Source organism: Hirundo rustica, chromosome 15 (genome assembly GCF_015227805.2).
Source record: "Hirundo rustica isolate bHirRus1 chromosome 15, bHirRus1.pri.v3, whole genome shotgun sequence".
NCBI classification, from domain to species: Eukaryota; Metazoa; Chordata; class Aves; order Passeriformes; family Hirundinidae; genus Hirundo; species Hirundo rustica.
In genome coordinates this window covers 9,639,589-9,655,380 of record NC_053464.1, presented here as the reverse complement: position 1 = coordinate 9,655,380, position 15,792 = coordinate 9,639,589, and the positions used below count along the sequence as shown (strand labels likewise).

The following is a 15,792-nucleotide window of genomic DNA, read 5'->3' as shown; positions in this document are numbered from 1 at the left end:
ACCTTGCCAGCTCACCAGAGCTTCCTACATAAAAAGCATGGTAATACAGCCCATTTCAGTCAGAGAATTCTGATGATGGCAGCAGTTTTACTGAACACAGGCAATGCTGAGCAATAGACATGTAATTAATGAGCCCACAGAAGTACTCCATAAATTACTAAAAAAAGAACAGCTTTGAAATAGAGGAAAATAATTGAATACTGTCCAAATATTCAGGAAAAGGAAGACGTGTAGTAAGAGAATCCAAACAAGAGAAAAGAACAAGTTTCTCATGCCATTATTGTTCATTTTCTCACAGTCTGACTTTTTAACCCAGCAGTCTTGTATTTTTATTATTTAAAATACAGACTTTCTGAAAGGTTAGCAAATTATTTTAAAGACATTTCTGTATTCAGACTGCACAACATGTATCACAACTTGTTTCAGTAGCATAACATCCTGGACTCTGTCTATGTCCATTGGGCCAGGAAGCTCTTGCCAGAGCAGAGTTCCAAGCAATTAGGAAAGGAACAGTGTTGGAACAGGTTCCAAAAGGCAGAGCCCAAGGAACACCAGCCCTGAACACCCAGCTGAGCTGACTGTAGGTGGCAGCAAGAGCCTGAAGAAAGTCAAACTCTAGAACAGCAACTGCTTGCTTAGGGCTTGTCCCAGGTGGATTAAGTTCCTAGGATGCCTGAAATGCACCCAGGAATTACTTTTTAATTTTTAAATGCATTAGTAACAGCAGTGCTGTGTGACATCCTTTATTTAGTAAATTATTCATGTGAGCACATATTTTTGTAGGAAAACCAACTTTTCTTAAATCCAGCCCCTTGAAACATACTGGTTCTATGTTCCCATTCTGGTTTAATTAAGGTTACAATCAAGGTTAAAAATATAAAATAGGTATTTTTGGTATTGCTTTCAAAGGACATTGCTTGTACCAAACTGGGGTGAACCAATGGTCACACTCAGGTGCTGAACTGCCCTTCAGAATACCCTGGACAAGCTGAGGAGTGTTTCAACAGGGACCTTATCAAACTCCATAAAGGCAAATGCAAAGTCTCACAGCTGGGAAGGAAAAATCCCTCGCAACAGCACCAAGTGAGCAGTGGCCAGCTGGGCACAGCCCTGCAGGAAGGGACCTGGGCATGCTGGGGGGCAGGAGCCCCACATGCGCCCTGTGTGCCCTGGCAGCAGCTCCTGGCTGCACAAACAGGCCCAGGGCACGTCTCCCCACCTTCTCAGCACCTGTCAGACCACACAGATCCCGTGGTCAGAACTGCTGCCCCAGAACAGGACAAACTGGAGCAAGTTCAGGAAAGAGCCACCACGACAGTCAGGGGTCAGAGATTTCACCGTGAGGAGAGGCTGAGGGAACCGGGCTCATTCAGCCTGGAGAAGGAAAGACTTCAGCACAATGACTGTCCAGTGTAAGTTATTAAAGACTAAGGCAGGCACCTCCCTGGGGAGCATGGATGGAGGAGGAGAGAGGACAGGCATGAGCTGAAACGTGGAAAGTTCAGACTGAGTGTAAGGAAAACAGTTTTTCACATAAGGACATGAACAGAAGTGCAGGCCGCCCAGAGAGAACACGCAGTTTCCATCCCTGGATGTTTTCAGGATTCAGCTGGACAAAGTCCTGAGAAATCCAGTCTGACACCGCTGGAGACCTCCTGAGCTCCTTGCTAGCCTGAATTATCCTATGGTGCTTTCCTGCCTAAAAGCAGACAGTAGCAACACAGCAACATTATCCCTGCACTATTTTGAGAGCCACAAAATGGCCCTTTATTGACAGACTTTTTAACACAGTAAATATCAAAGGTTATATATATATGAATAAATGCAGTTCTGCAAAATTCACTGCAGAGACATCTAAATATAAAAAGCTCAATAATCCTGCTTGAGGAAGGCTCTACCTTCTCTCCAACCTCCTCTCTGCCTTTTCTCTCCTCTCCTTGGATTCCACAAAGAACTAAATTTTGCCTTTCTTCCCATCCTTCTCAGTTCAGCCATTTTTCTAAGTTTTAATATACCTTTTCTCAGTATCACCCAGAAGCTGGAGGCACCCTTACAGTCAGTACTCTTTGGCAGCTTTTTGTTTGTGCAAATTCCATTATTGGGTTCATCTGAACACCCAAATGGTTGACATGACTTTCTAACCAGAAGGCACTGAGGGTTTTAAAACCATGGAACAGCTACCAAATTACATCTACTGAACACATTCTACCAAGTTGCCAAATCACCCCTTTACTGTTAAACCACACACCACTGATAAATCTGCTCTTTGGCTCATATCCATATTGACCATGATCATTAAATAGATTCACTGAACTCTTTGATTATGAAGTTTTCATTGCAAAGATTCTTTTTTGATTAGAACATGCTTTCAAGTGGCACTAATTAAAAAAAGAACCAATCACTGCAAGCAGACACTTTCCCCTAACAGCAACATCCCTAAAGTAAGCTACAGAGCATTCCAGGCAAATACTGCATCCTGCTGATCTCATCTGCCCAGGGAATTGCAAGACTTGAAGAATTTCTGTAAGAATTTGATAGGCAAATCAACCTCACAATATACATGCAACTTCCACATTTGAATAACCTTCCTTTTACTCATAAATTATGTCAATCCATTAGAGGATTTGCTGTGCTGACAAAATGCTGGCCACACACAGGGCTGAGTAATATATTAAAGTTAATAAGACAGCTACCACTATTTTTAACCTGGCATCATTCTGCAACGTTTAACAGTGAACAGTTAACTATTCATAGTACACTGCACCAACATAAAAAGCAACTAATATAGGGAAAGGGGCTGTGAGACCTTTTTGAGCATTTCTTTTTATATTGACTGTTTTATAAATAATTTTAACACAGGCAAAGCATGGAATTTAACAGGTTGAATCACTTATGTGCAACTGACTTCTCTTGCTTATTTCCCAGCTCTGCAAAGCAAGGGATACAGAGCAACTTGGATTACATTATAAAATAGACTAAATGTTAGCCAAAACAGTTCTTGCACATGCAACCAGCAATCTTGTGTAACAGAAATGTATCAGGAGTTTCTGTGGCCAAGAAACAAGTAAGCCAGCCTGCCTGACATTCAGCATTGCCACCCCGACAGCTCTGGTTTCTCTGCCTCTGATCAAGACCTTTCATTGCCAAGGAGCCTGGGAACTGATAATCCAACAGGACTGCCTGAGCAGCCAAGACAAGGTCAACTGGCCCTAAAAAAGCTACAAATCCAAGCAAGAGAAGTAGCAAAAGGAGCACACCCTGTGATAGGCCATGAGTTTGAAGGAATGTGAATGAAACAACCTCTGTACCCTCCAGACTGTTGGTCAGCAGCATAGCCACATTTTTTGTTACTTAGTACGCCAAATTTGCTAAACAAGGTCAACACTGCCACGTGAGCCTCAGAAGAACTTGTCACCCGAAGATATTTAAACTTCCTATCCAACACAGCTCCTCTTCTTGCCATGTTTTTTCAGAACTACTGAATACTTGCACACACAAGTAGAAGGGATTAAAACAAGTTTACTGTGCTGGACATACACAGACATCGCCATAACAGAAGGGAAAAAGCCTAAGCTCAGGATTAAACCACCAGCAGCTGAACAGGACCACGTTTCTCATCCTCCCAATTTGAATCACTCCTGTGTGTTTTGGAAGTACCTCCATGCACCCCAATTCATGCAATTTCAGGGGAAAAAAGTACAAAAGGAGCTTTGAGATCAATTATTAAAAGCCTAAAAAATCCAAATAACTGCCATTCCAGCTGCAGTGATAAAAAGCTTTCTGACACTCCCCTGAAAACCCTTTTACTAAAAAAAAAAAACTATTTAGCCACCTCTTCTATTCCATCATGTTTCCTTCACATTCCTTCCTTCCTGTCTCTTCTCTGTGCTTACTCCAACATTGCCACTTCCCACTGCAGGCCTGGAGCACAGCAAGAATTAGTGATGAACAGGGATACCGAGCTGCTCTTGGCCCAGTCTCTGCACTGAACTGCAAAGGGAGCATTGTCCTGTGTGCCCAGCCCCTGAGCAGTTGTGTGCACACAGAAAAAAATACCACCATGTCTAGGAGATACTCAGCTCTACCAAGTAAGAACTCTTTCAGTGAGCCAGACTTTAATATGAAGGTTATGTTTAACTGACTGTAACATATAATTTTCTAAAACTAAGTTTTAGTTCACTTGGAATAGAATAATGAGCGCAGATATTTATTTTCCATTCCAAAGAAATTACCTAATACACTCCAATTTGTAAAACTACCACTTTAACTGTCAAGCTTATGATCCCCAGTTAAAGTGAAAATCTATTTCATCCCCTTAAGTAAAATCCTTTCCAGATTACTCTGCAGGATCATGACAACTTCTGGCATAAATAATCAGGCATCAAACAAGGATATTATTTTTTCCTGTATACCTAAAGTAGGGAAATCTTTAAAAGCTACTCCATCTTCAAATTTGAAGTTGGATTAAATCATGTAACTATTTGAAAACAAATCGGATAGATTCTAAATCTGATAGACTCTATAAAACACAACTCTCTTTCCAGGATCCTTTTAAAGAAACTCCAATTTGCATAGCAGGTTTAAAAACCAGTAAATAGTATTCTATTTCTACGTTGAAAAACCTTATCTGTTAACCTTAGGCACAGAGTTTTTAATTGTTAGCAAATCCAGAACATTTCACTTTGATCAGTCACTTGAAAAGTTCAGGCATTTCCTCCATTTGGAAAAGAAGGATTTTATCAGCACTTCTTCCTCATTAATTTACCACAGCTAATACATTTCAGCAAAAGAGCAGCATGGAAAAATATAGTTATTTAAGGTCACAGATTAATTGATATTTCTCCAAAAACTAAGTTCGTGCTAACTAATTTACCTGAGGCAACTAGAAGCAGAATTTTGCACCTGAGTTTAAAGGAAAATTCGGCAGGAGTGAAACTGGTAAAAAAGATCTTGTTGAAGTTTATAAATGGAAACTAGCTGATTTCTGAAAGATTTACTCCTTCGTAAGATCCGTGCACTTCTGACTTTATTTCTGTCTCGACATTCCCCAAGGAACTTTGCTTTGGGTGACATCTACACGACAAACCCTAAAAGCAGCTACTGAGCCAATGTTTAGACAGCCACTTGGACTTTGGGGTTTGGTTGGATTTAGCAGTGTGTTATGCTACAATCAAACAATGCAAGTCTTTCCAGACCATGGATCCAGATTTTTGTCTCTCAAGGCTCTACACAGTTCAAAGGCTCTGTAGGTGCTCCCCCTTCCTCACAACACTCCGGAACATTCCAAGGAATGCAGAGGCTGAGCAAGGCTTTGTGCTGTCCCTCCCATTCTAGGGACCACGTGGCACTGAAAGCAGTGGGAACACCCTTCAGTGTGTTCCCAGCTTTGCTTTTGGTGCCCAGGAAGCACGAGGCAGTTGCTTGGGGGGGGTTAGAAACAGCATGAGAAAGGAAATAAAAGGATAAGAATGCAAGCAAAAGAAGAGTACCGTAAGAGAAGGGATTGGGAAGAGAATGAAATTGAAAATTCCAGTTATTAGAATACACGTGGCAGATGTCAGAAGTGACCCCACCATTGCATTTGAGCACAAAGCAGCACAGCATGGGTAAAATTTGGGCATTCTGGAGGTGGGGGAGAAGGCAAGAGGGAAGAAATCCTTCCATTTTCCTCAATTAACATTTTCGCATAAACGGTAATAAAAGCACATTAAGATTGCAGACAGCAAATATTTTGTATGTGATATTGGTATGTGCATGTGACACTGGACTGTGACAAAAAGCTCCCTGCTACAACACCCTCTGCCCTCCAAGCTCCTGCTGAAGGCAGACTGAAAGAGACAGGGAAATCCATTATCAAATAACAGGTATTTGCCTCTTCAGAACACTCCACAAGCACTTAGAACATACATGATGAACTGAAAAGAGTACAAACTGTGAACTACAAACCGTTGTTCCCCTTAAAAAACAAAAGCCTTCTAAAATTCTAGTTAATCAAAAAACTTTCCAGAAAGCAAAAGAATCATTTCATGAGCAAAGGGCAGTAAATATACCACACACAATTCACACCAGTGGAAAAACAGCTGCAGCATGTCATGTAAGTGCACTTACCAAGTCACAGAACTCAAAAACTAGAAGATAAGGAATGGCTTCCACACATTGCCCAATACACTGGAGAACATTTGGATGCTGAAGAATGCTGAAGTGAAAAAATACAGTTAAAGCCAGGAAGATCACAGCAGAATGCAACACACTGAAATCCCTACCAGAAGTTTCAAAACATAACAGTAGAGGGAGGTGGCAGGAACAGAAGGTGCCAAGTACCAAAGCCACAGATTCCATTTGTACCTTTGTATTGCTGAAATGTATCACTGACAGCAGCCAAAACCCAGAGGATCTCAAACCCACAAAAGCCGGGACTGCCACATGAGAGTCACACCCACCCTCCCACGACCCCTCATACCAAAAATAAAAGCATGGAATTCATGAACTACACCAAGGTACAGAGCTGCTACAAGATAAACCTTTTTTTAGCCAGGTTAGTTCCCAGCCAGATCAGTTACTTTTCCTAAATTGCTCCAAAACCACTTGTGCCAAAGCAGCAGAAGGCATGAAATTTCTTCAGACAAATGCCAACAACCTAAGCCTAAATGCAAATATAGCCAGGAGGTTAGAAAGCACCAAGAAGAGAAAGTTCTTCACTGACCAATCTTTTACAGTACATCCATGCAAAGTAAAGTGGACTAAGTTATGTGAACACAACTTTTGCTGACTTTGGGTTGAGTATTATTTCACATTTTAAAGACTAACATTACAGTTATATGGGAGGGCAAGTAGAGACAATAATACTGAACAAAAGCAATATCCATCATTTATGTGCAGCAGAATGAAGCTGTGAAACATTACTTACTAATATGGTTCTCCATTTCTTAAGAATTGTTCTTGCTCCTTGGGACCTGCACTTGCTTTTAACTCCTTCACTATTACCCTTGCTACACTAGTGCCTGTGTAGATCTCTCCAAGGAGTACCTGAAAGAGAGATTGTGGCTTTAATCAGAGGGAAAAAAACCAAACATTTGTAGTCTTTCTGCAAAAAAAAAAAAAACACCAAGCAAAACAAGCCAAAAACATACTGCAGGAAAGATTTTCTGGCTTTTTTACTAACACAAATAGAGCTTTGATAATTAAATACACACACTTAAATCTTGACAACTGATTTACATGTCACCTTTGAGAAAACATGTTTTCTAGTTAAGACCACTTTTTTACTTATTTTTTTTCCAAAAAAGAATTGGTAAAAAGAGGAGTGTATTAAATAAAATCTATAGAAGTGAGATGTCTAACTAGTGTCCAGTAAAAAGCTACAGGTAAACTTTAAAAGCATAGATCACTGCTGTGATTGCAGCTAAAAAAATGCATGCAAGGAAATATCTAATTTCAACTAAGATTTTTCTTTTTTTTTTTTTTCTGAGTACCATTTTAAAGCCAATACAGAGGCCTAGTCAGCTGGGAATAAGCCTCAATCTGTGCAATATGAAGAGATAACTCCTCACCTTTCCAAACCAGCCATTTCCAATTTCCTGGATGTAGTTTAGACTCTGACGTGCAACTTGAGACTTTGATCCATCTGCCACACAAGGAAACAAAGGTGACAAGTATCAAACCACTCAGGCCAGCTAGCAACTGCTGAGGAAATAATGCCAGCCTCCACAAGATTCATTCCCCATTGGGTGCACACATTCAGCCCAAGCACCAAACCCTAGTCAGCTGTACATAAAGTAGGAAGGTAATGTTGTGACAACAGCACTCGAGTGAAACTTATCTCAGGTCCAGCTTCCAAACCACACCAGAACACACCCCCAGCAAAACCACAGCAATTGTTCTGATGAAATGTGAACTTGGAAGTTTTTAACACACTCAGCAAGAGAGCAAAATGGCTAAGTTCTGCTTCCAGTATAAAAGTGCATTATAACCTGCAGCTGGGTAGAGAAAATAACATACTTACAAAAGTCTCCTTCGTAAATAAAATAGAAAACCCAAGACAAAACTCATTGTTTGTACATCTTAACATTTATGCTTACACAGAGTTACCATTTTATGAGAAAAGGTTTGACTGCTTTATTCTTCAGCCCAACTGCCCTACTTGTAGCTACCATCTGGAAGGAGGACATTTTTCAACTAAAAATACTTCACGTAAGAGCCCAGAGAGAAGAAAAGAAAACCCAGATCTTGGCAGAGGATGGGCAGTAACAATGGCAGACCTCATTCACCACAAGAGGTTCAGCACTGTTGATCCCTCTGCTGCCCAATTGGTTAGGAACACTAATTAATTTAAACAAAACCTTTTCTTGTCTGAGAATTCTAGCCCACAATTTATTTCCATAAACTACATTTAGAGCAGTATTATTGTACTGGAAGAGCCAGAACTGTGTAATTCACTGTCAATGTGCTCCAAAGCATGGTGAAGGCCGCAGCAGGGCATTCACATTTTATCCAAGTACTCAGGCACATTGCCTTACTTCTGGCAAAACACTTGTTGTGACAGCTTCATTTTAACAATTATGGCTACACAGAAGGGCTGACATAAAATTTTTCACTTGTAATTTTTCCCAGTTCCTTAAAATACTGAGTCATTTGTACAACTGTGTAATTTGTATTAAAGGCACACTGACAGTTTCTTGAAATTAGTACAGGAATTTTACTAGAAGCTTCCTTGAACATCTAACGATCAAGCAACACAAGTACTATGTAAAATTACATGAACTAACACAATGACAGTAAGTACTTCAGGCTAAACTCTGCTTATAATATGATAAGACACTAAAGCTTCCTTCTACAAAAATTGTATTATTTTAAAGAATCCATTCCAAAACCCCTTCCACACAGGGAGATGAAACCTAATGCTCTGTCTCACCAAGATCACATTTACTGCACAAATAGTCCACAAATAGCGACATCAAAAAAGTGATGCAGCTGAGCAGTAGCACTGCTGTCAAGTAAAGGATTCACTCTTATTTCTATTTAAGGGTGGTGGTTAAAATCCAATGACAACTTAGCCATGAAGAAAACCACTAAAGAGCAGGAGTCACAAATGTCCCAAGGTACTTCAAACCCTTTAGGTATATAGAGATATAATGACAGCAATCTAGAGAGGGGGTTTTAAGGCAGTTTTGTTCTCTTAAGCTCTCTTACCCTGCCACAGGTTAACATCTTAGAAGTAATATTTCCCCTTTTATCCTTTACTCTATAAAATATATTGGCTCAGCTTATGGAAATTTGAAACAAGTTATTTATTACAGTAAAGTCAAACATAATCAGCCACACTCCATTTTAGACACTGAAAATGCCTACTTTTGTTTTTGCATTGAAACCCAGTCTTTTACCTGTACGAGATGGAAACTGGGAGGGAGTTGGTAAAGCAATATTGGGAACTGAAAGAGTAAACACCTCTGCTGGAGACTGAACAGATGGAGTATCTTCTGCTGGAGGTGTAAAATCTATTTCATCATCAAAGTTATCTTCAAATTCCTAAACAAAAGAAGTCTTGGTAAACAAGCTGATCTTTGCCTTTAAAGAAGCACTAGTACATTTATTTCAGTTTGAATGAGCACTGCTAAGGAAGTCAAGGACAGTGACAGATATTTAGTGTTCTAGTCCTTATTTTCCATTAATTGTTGTCTTAAAGAGATTAAAGCATTGCTTTTAATTATCATGGGGATTTTGTTTAGTTGGGTTTTTGTGGGTTTGATGGTTTGGGTTTTGTTGGTGCTGCTGGTTTTTTTGCTTTGTTTTGTTTTTACTTTAAATGCTAGCCCTGGCTTTGAATGAATTACCATGCACTGCTGAGGCCAAATATTCTCCATTTAGAAATGAGAGCAAAACTCAATTTTAGGAACACTGATTACAGATGTTTTAAAAGTAACAATTCTCCGATGACAATTTCTCAAGTGTTTTGCTACAGTGGATCTGCATCTTTAGTATTCTTATTTGACAGGAGCGTCCTAAACCCCACCCGCAGACTAAGAAAAAAACAAAACAAAACACAGAAAAACAACAAAAATTTTTTTTACAGCAGAATTGTCTCAAAGATGTAACTTTTACTACTGATCCTGATAGCTAGCTATTATTTTGAAAAGTCATTAAAGACCTTTACAGCAGCAGGGAGCAATTAGTTAAAATAAATGGCTGCATCAGGACTCCACAGCCTGTAGGAATACAGTCACTGGCTGTTTCAGTGAAGAGAGGATCTACAGCGACACTGCAGAGTATTAGCACAACTAATCAAGTGTTCTGGATGTCAGGAGGCAGCTGAGAATGTTACCTGTACACACGCTGATAACTTCAACTCTTACCTTGAAGTCTATCTCGGGGTCTTTACAGCAGGAGACACAGTTTGCCAGAAGAATGACCAGGACCACCAGAGTGCAGAGAGACAGAATCACAAAAGATGAGGGAACTTCAGCAGTAGCTCCTTCTCCTAGAAATAAACATGTATGCAGTATTATATAAATATGTTTAGTACCCTAAGAAGTTCCTTCAAAACATACTAGTCACCTGCATTTATCTAAAAACGGGAGTCTGAACATTTAATCCATTAATTTGGATGTGGTCAAAGCTAAGAAGAAACTGAACAGAGAGGACAAAATAGATCACTGCTTCACCACCTGCCAGCACCATTCTGAACTTACTGGTTCCAGCTGAGAGGCCTCAGCCAATGTGATTTACTGAAGTTTATGATGAACAAGGATAGCACCAAGCCTTGGGATTCTGTTTAAATCAATACATTTTTACAAATATCCAAACACAGAGAGTAGAAATCTGGTCTTGTGGAAGCCATTTCCCATGAGCTAAAACACCTGACCTACACAAACAGGCAGCCAGAAGAAATCCTCACCTAAAGTGCATACAAAAAATAAATAATGTTATCACGCACTATAGGACAGCACTCTTTCAATAAATGCATTTGTGACAGTTTGCCAAACACACAAGTTGCTGTCACAAGTGCAATGGATGTAATCGGCTCCACACCATTTCTGTTCCTTGTGATTCACTAGGTGATTTGTCTCCCTTTCAAGAACTTTAAATTTCTAGCTGTTTTACAAACATTTCCAAATAATTCTCCAAAATTTTATACATAAACATCCCACAACACATTTCCTGAGATTAAGTCAGGTCTTAATCTAAAAAGCCTCAAATGGCACTTTAGAAAAATCTTACGTTATTGCCAGGGGTATTAAACCTATTTTCATCCCTGTCTTCATCTTCAGTGCAGAACAAAGACACATAGTTCCCTAGGAGACCAGAGCAGACATCTCGAGGAGTTGTTTTTGTTGTTGCTGCTGTTTCTTTTCAAACAGGTACTGCCACAGGGATCAGAAGAGTAGTTGGACCACATCTGATTTAAATATGTTTAGCTATTATATCACTGTCAGAGTTTAACAATGCCAGGCGACCTGGACTGACTGGATTTCACGAGAGCATTTGAGTATCAGTGGGAACATCTGGCAACAGGACGTGGTGTAAATGAAGCCTCAAAAATAAGAAAAGCAGAAGCTGATCACTAGTTAAGGGACACAAACTTCTCCACCCATCTCTTAAACCTTAAAAACCTGAAAAAATTAAGAGATTTGCAGAAAAGGTATAGCTTTTCATCACGTTCCACTGAACACTTACAGAATGTTTACTTATTTTAATTAGTTGTAAAGACTAAACTGACATAATGAATGCTTTGAAGTGTGTCAGCATACTTCCAGAAGGTCACATTTTCTGCACAATTAGGAATATTATCAATACAACAAACAAAAGTTAACAAAAATGGAAGGTTTTCAAGCAAGTGATTCTGTTTCTAGTTTCCACAATAGCTTTGGCATTCGAACCTCATTAGGGACTGGGAATACTTCACTGCAGATATTGAGCATTGTTCAAACAAATCAACAATAATGTGAGACCACTCATCAGCTTTTAGTCATAATTCTGAAAAGAACAAAGTATCTCAGAGGGCTCTCAACAGAACAACTTATATTCATATAAAATCTTCTACATAACTCAATGGATACTTTTCCATTTCTAAGCATCAACAAGAAAAAAGGGGAAAATAAGAGCTGACTTTTATTTACTTCCTCCAGATGTTCAGTAGCCTTACTAAGGAGATTGAAAATTACCTGACCAGCAAATATAAGCATTCTGTGAAGTCATTAATTAGCTAAATTACTGTAACAAACACACACAGGTACAACAGCTGTAGACAGAATTTAAGAAAATCCTTTGAACTGCTAATTGAAACCAAATAATAAAATATAGCTTTACTACCAAAAAAAACCAAAAAAAAAAAACCAAAAAACCCCCCAACCCTTATGTTACTAGGCATTACAAATTAAAATTACTATCTCAGACATTTTTCAAACCCTTTACACCTGACTTCCTCATCTTCACCCACAACTTCACTGAAACAGGAAGTCAACTCACCTCAGACTATCTGCTGAACAGATGCAGATTGTCCCTAACAAACACTCAGGAACACATCACCATAATCACAACATCCTCCTCCCAGTAGAATATCAAGATGCTTGTACATCCAAATGTTTCATGCATTTGGGAAAGTTGGCCAGGCAAATCCCTGCACACTGAACTCAGGCACCAAGAGCATTGCTGTTACTCACAGAAAGCATTTCTGCTGTTCGAGCACTCTAACTTCAGACCAGGTCCTTAAGAGAGGGGTATAAAGCACCTCAGCTGCCAAGTGTATAAAACACTAAAAAATGCTATCACACTTTATTTTGGCTTTCTGGAACACTCTAAGGTCTCTTTTGGCTAACATGGATGTTACAGTGACTTCCTGTTCCACTGAGCATCATCCCTCCTCACCAGAACCTTCTACTCCAAACACATCATCTTCCAGGCGTCCTTTCTGACCAGCCTCTACCAAAACATGAAGCAGCTCTTCAGTTTGCTTTGCTTCCCTCAATGCTACAGTTTCTCTTCAAGACCTGGCCAGGGGTTTGTGCCCCAGAAGTGTGTCTGCTGCAGGTACATCAGCTGCCCATGATGGTACCTCCACCTACAAACTCTCAGCCCTGCATCATCCCAGCTACAGCAGCACAACCACAATTTGTATTTACACAAACATTACCACGCTCACTCCAACTCAGGATCCCCACTTTTGACTCCCAGAAGTTGCAAGTTATCATAGCAAACCCAGCCAGAAGGATTCCAGCTCTCAATGATCTTCTGCACACAATTTATTAACAAAAGGAGAGACATTTATTTAACTCAGTGGTTTATTTAACTCAAAGTGAAGCATAATGAGCACTATCAATCATAAGCTGCATTTATTGTACATATTAGATATACTGCATATGTATTCAGACACTTTATATGAAAAAGATAATATTTTTACTGGAATTCCTTCTGTGAAGGAAAACACATTTATCAAGCCTGAAGTCTAAGCCTTTTATGCAAGTTACACTGTTCCTCATAAGGAAACCATCTCTTCCAAGTGTCCTGGAAAAAATACAGAAAAGAAAAATATTGCTGTTCTTCATTATGTTACTTTCTAACCTTTAAAACCTTTTGTAATTCCCTAGAAATTAAACCATGTGAACAAGCAGCAATTAATTGGAGAAAGTAATCTTTTCTTTTTTTAAAGCAAAGATCACCTTTGGAAAGGCAGCTAATCATTAATGGCCTGTTAAGATGGAAGTCATCTAAACATCCAAAAGCACAAGGTGATTTTCACATAAAAAATTATGAACAGAAGCTTTAATAGAAGAAAAATGCCAATTATCCTGGGCAAGTTTCTGCAACAGTTACAGAACAGCATTTCAGATGACTCACACAAGAGCTACTTACTAAGAATCCATCTCTGTTTGGATAAACTTTGAAGTTTCTTACATAGTAATTAATAAGTAATATTTTTAATTTGCAGAGGGTTTTAAAAATGAATGCAAAATTAAGTATTAAATTATGTCAACCTCTAATTAGGCTAAAATTTATTGTAAGTGAGGCTATTTTAATAGCTTGTATGAATACATATTCAGTGACAGAAGTCAATGATTAGGTATTGGAACTGGTCTTTGTGACAAAGTGCTGAAAATCTGCTGCAGCATAACCTCATTTGCATTTTTCAACTATTTCCATCCAATGATTAATTCACTGGAGCTTAGTAAAATGACTTGGAACTAGAAGATGCTTAATACCTCCTTTTGTTTGTAAATTGTTAAAGTATGAAGGAATGACAGTTATTTATTTTATGGTCCTGACTGAAAAAAGCAACCAGCAAGAAATCAATTTGAATTAATGCAGAGGACCATTTTATATACTCATCATACAAGAATTTTCCTAAATTAAAAAATGTAAATTGAAATAATTTTAATATAAACCTGGATAAAATCCAATAATTACTGAGAATTTTATACTGCAGAAGATTCTTAATATCATACATTCTAGAGAAGTTAATAGATTTAATCAGCATATCAGTTTAAAACTCTGCCATATTTACTGCAACCCTATGCAGTAACAACCTAAGGCATGTTAATATCTATCCAGAAGTCAGAATCTGTTCTTTAGGAAAGGAACTGCCAAACAGATTAAAAGCTACTCTCTTGAACATGCCAATGGTAAAAGGCTTCCTGTCAGCTAACACAAACTGTCTAGACTAGTTTGCTTTGGTATATCCAAACAACTTAAGCCAGAGGAAGAGGCCTGGATTATATCAGCCCTGTATTAAAATAAGCAGGAGATGAAGTGCAGCTGTGTCACTATGTGTTACTGCAAGGTTAACACAATGTAATGCTTTACAAAGCCTTGTGCTAGGACATGCTCCATCCCAAAATGGCATCTAGATGATCCTAAATTATCAAGACAGAAAATCAGGTAGTCTTTCAAAGCTTCACAGGATTAAATACATCTATGTTATTTACTCACTTTTCAGAAGTACACGGTATCATAAAGAATTCAAAGCCCTGGCTGAGGCAGGTATTTAATTAGCAGCTACTGAAGCAGAATCCTCAGCACCTCTGAAGATGCCACTTCCTAAGTAAGTTCTTCACTGAAGCCTAAATTTGAGCACAGCACATGTGAAGTCAAAGGCTGTTACACAGGCAAGTACACAAACAGGCTCACCGAGGAAACAACGATGATGAACCGTGTTGGCATTCTCAGGATCAAGTACAGACCTGAGAACACATGTCAGTATTTATTACAACGTTTCAAGGGCTGGAAAATGTTATTTTCATACAAAGCATATTCCAAAGCAACTTCTATAGGCCAGGATTCCCTATACCTTCCTAAGTTCCTTTTAAATCTCCTTTCTTCATAAGACAGTTCTCCAAGCACCAAATGCAACACCTCGGCAAACACAAGTTCTTCTTTCACTAGAACCGTTTCCCTTCTCTATCTCATTTCCCAGTCTGCCCATAATACTTCCAAATGCTCTCATGTCATCCACCTGTGGCATCCTTTGGTATCATTAATTACAGATAATGAGCATGCCAACTAGCCAAACATCCCATCTATGTTTACTTGTCAAGCAACAGCCTCCACACAGGACACAACAAAGGACCAGGTGTAGCTGCCCATACATGAGGGATGCTGGGCTTGCCTTTCTTCTACAAATTATGGAAGGCCAGGATGCTTGAACTCTTGATTTTGGTTCAATGTGAGTAATCACATTATTCAGGTCTCCACCTTCAGAAACCTGAGCTAAAAAACACATGATACCACACAGTTTCAAGCTAGGGGAAAAAGAAAAGCAAATGTATATTCCAGACATTACCGAGTGCACTCATAAAAGACGTT

General features: G+C 39.1%; 1 protein-coding gene across 1 annotated transcript in view; it reads right to left on the bottom strand.

Annotated features, from left to right (window-relative positions):
• Positions 1–15,792, bottom strand: part of LMTK2 (lemur tyrosine kinase 2) — a 41,580-nt gene that overhangs the window by 16,726 nt on the left and 9,062 nt on the right. The window contains exons 2-6 of the mRNA XM_040079433.2: positions 10,350–10,474; positions 9,381–9,525; positions 7,551–7,624; positions 6,908–7,026; positions 6,109–6,196 (exon numbers count right to left, since the gene is read on the bottom strand). Coding sequence (XP_039935367.1) covers positions 6,109–6,196; positions 6,908–7,026; positions 7,551–7,624; positions 9,381–9,525; positions 10,350–10,474 — 551 coding nt within the window. The remainder of the gene's footprint in view (positions 1–6,108; positions 6,197–6,907; positions 7,027–7,550; positions 7,625–9,380; positions 9,526–10,349; positions 10,475–15,792) is intronic.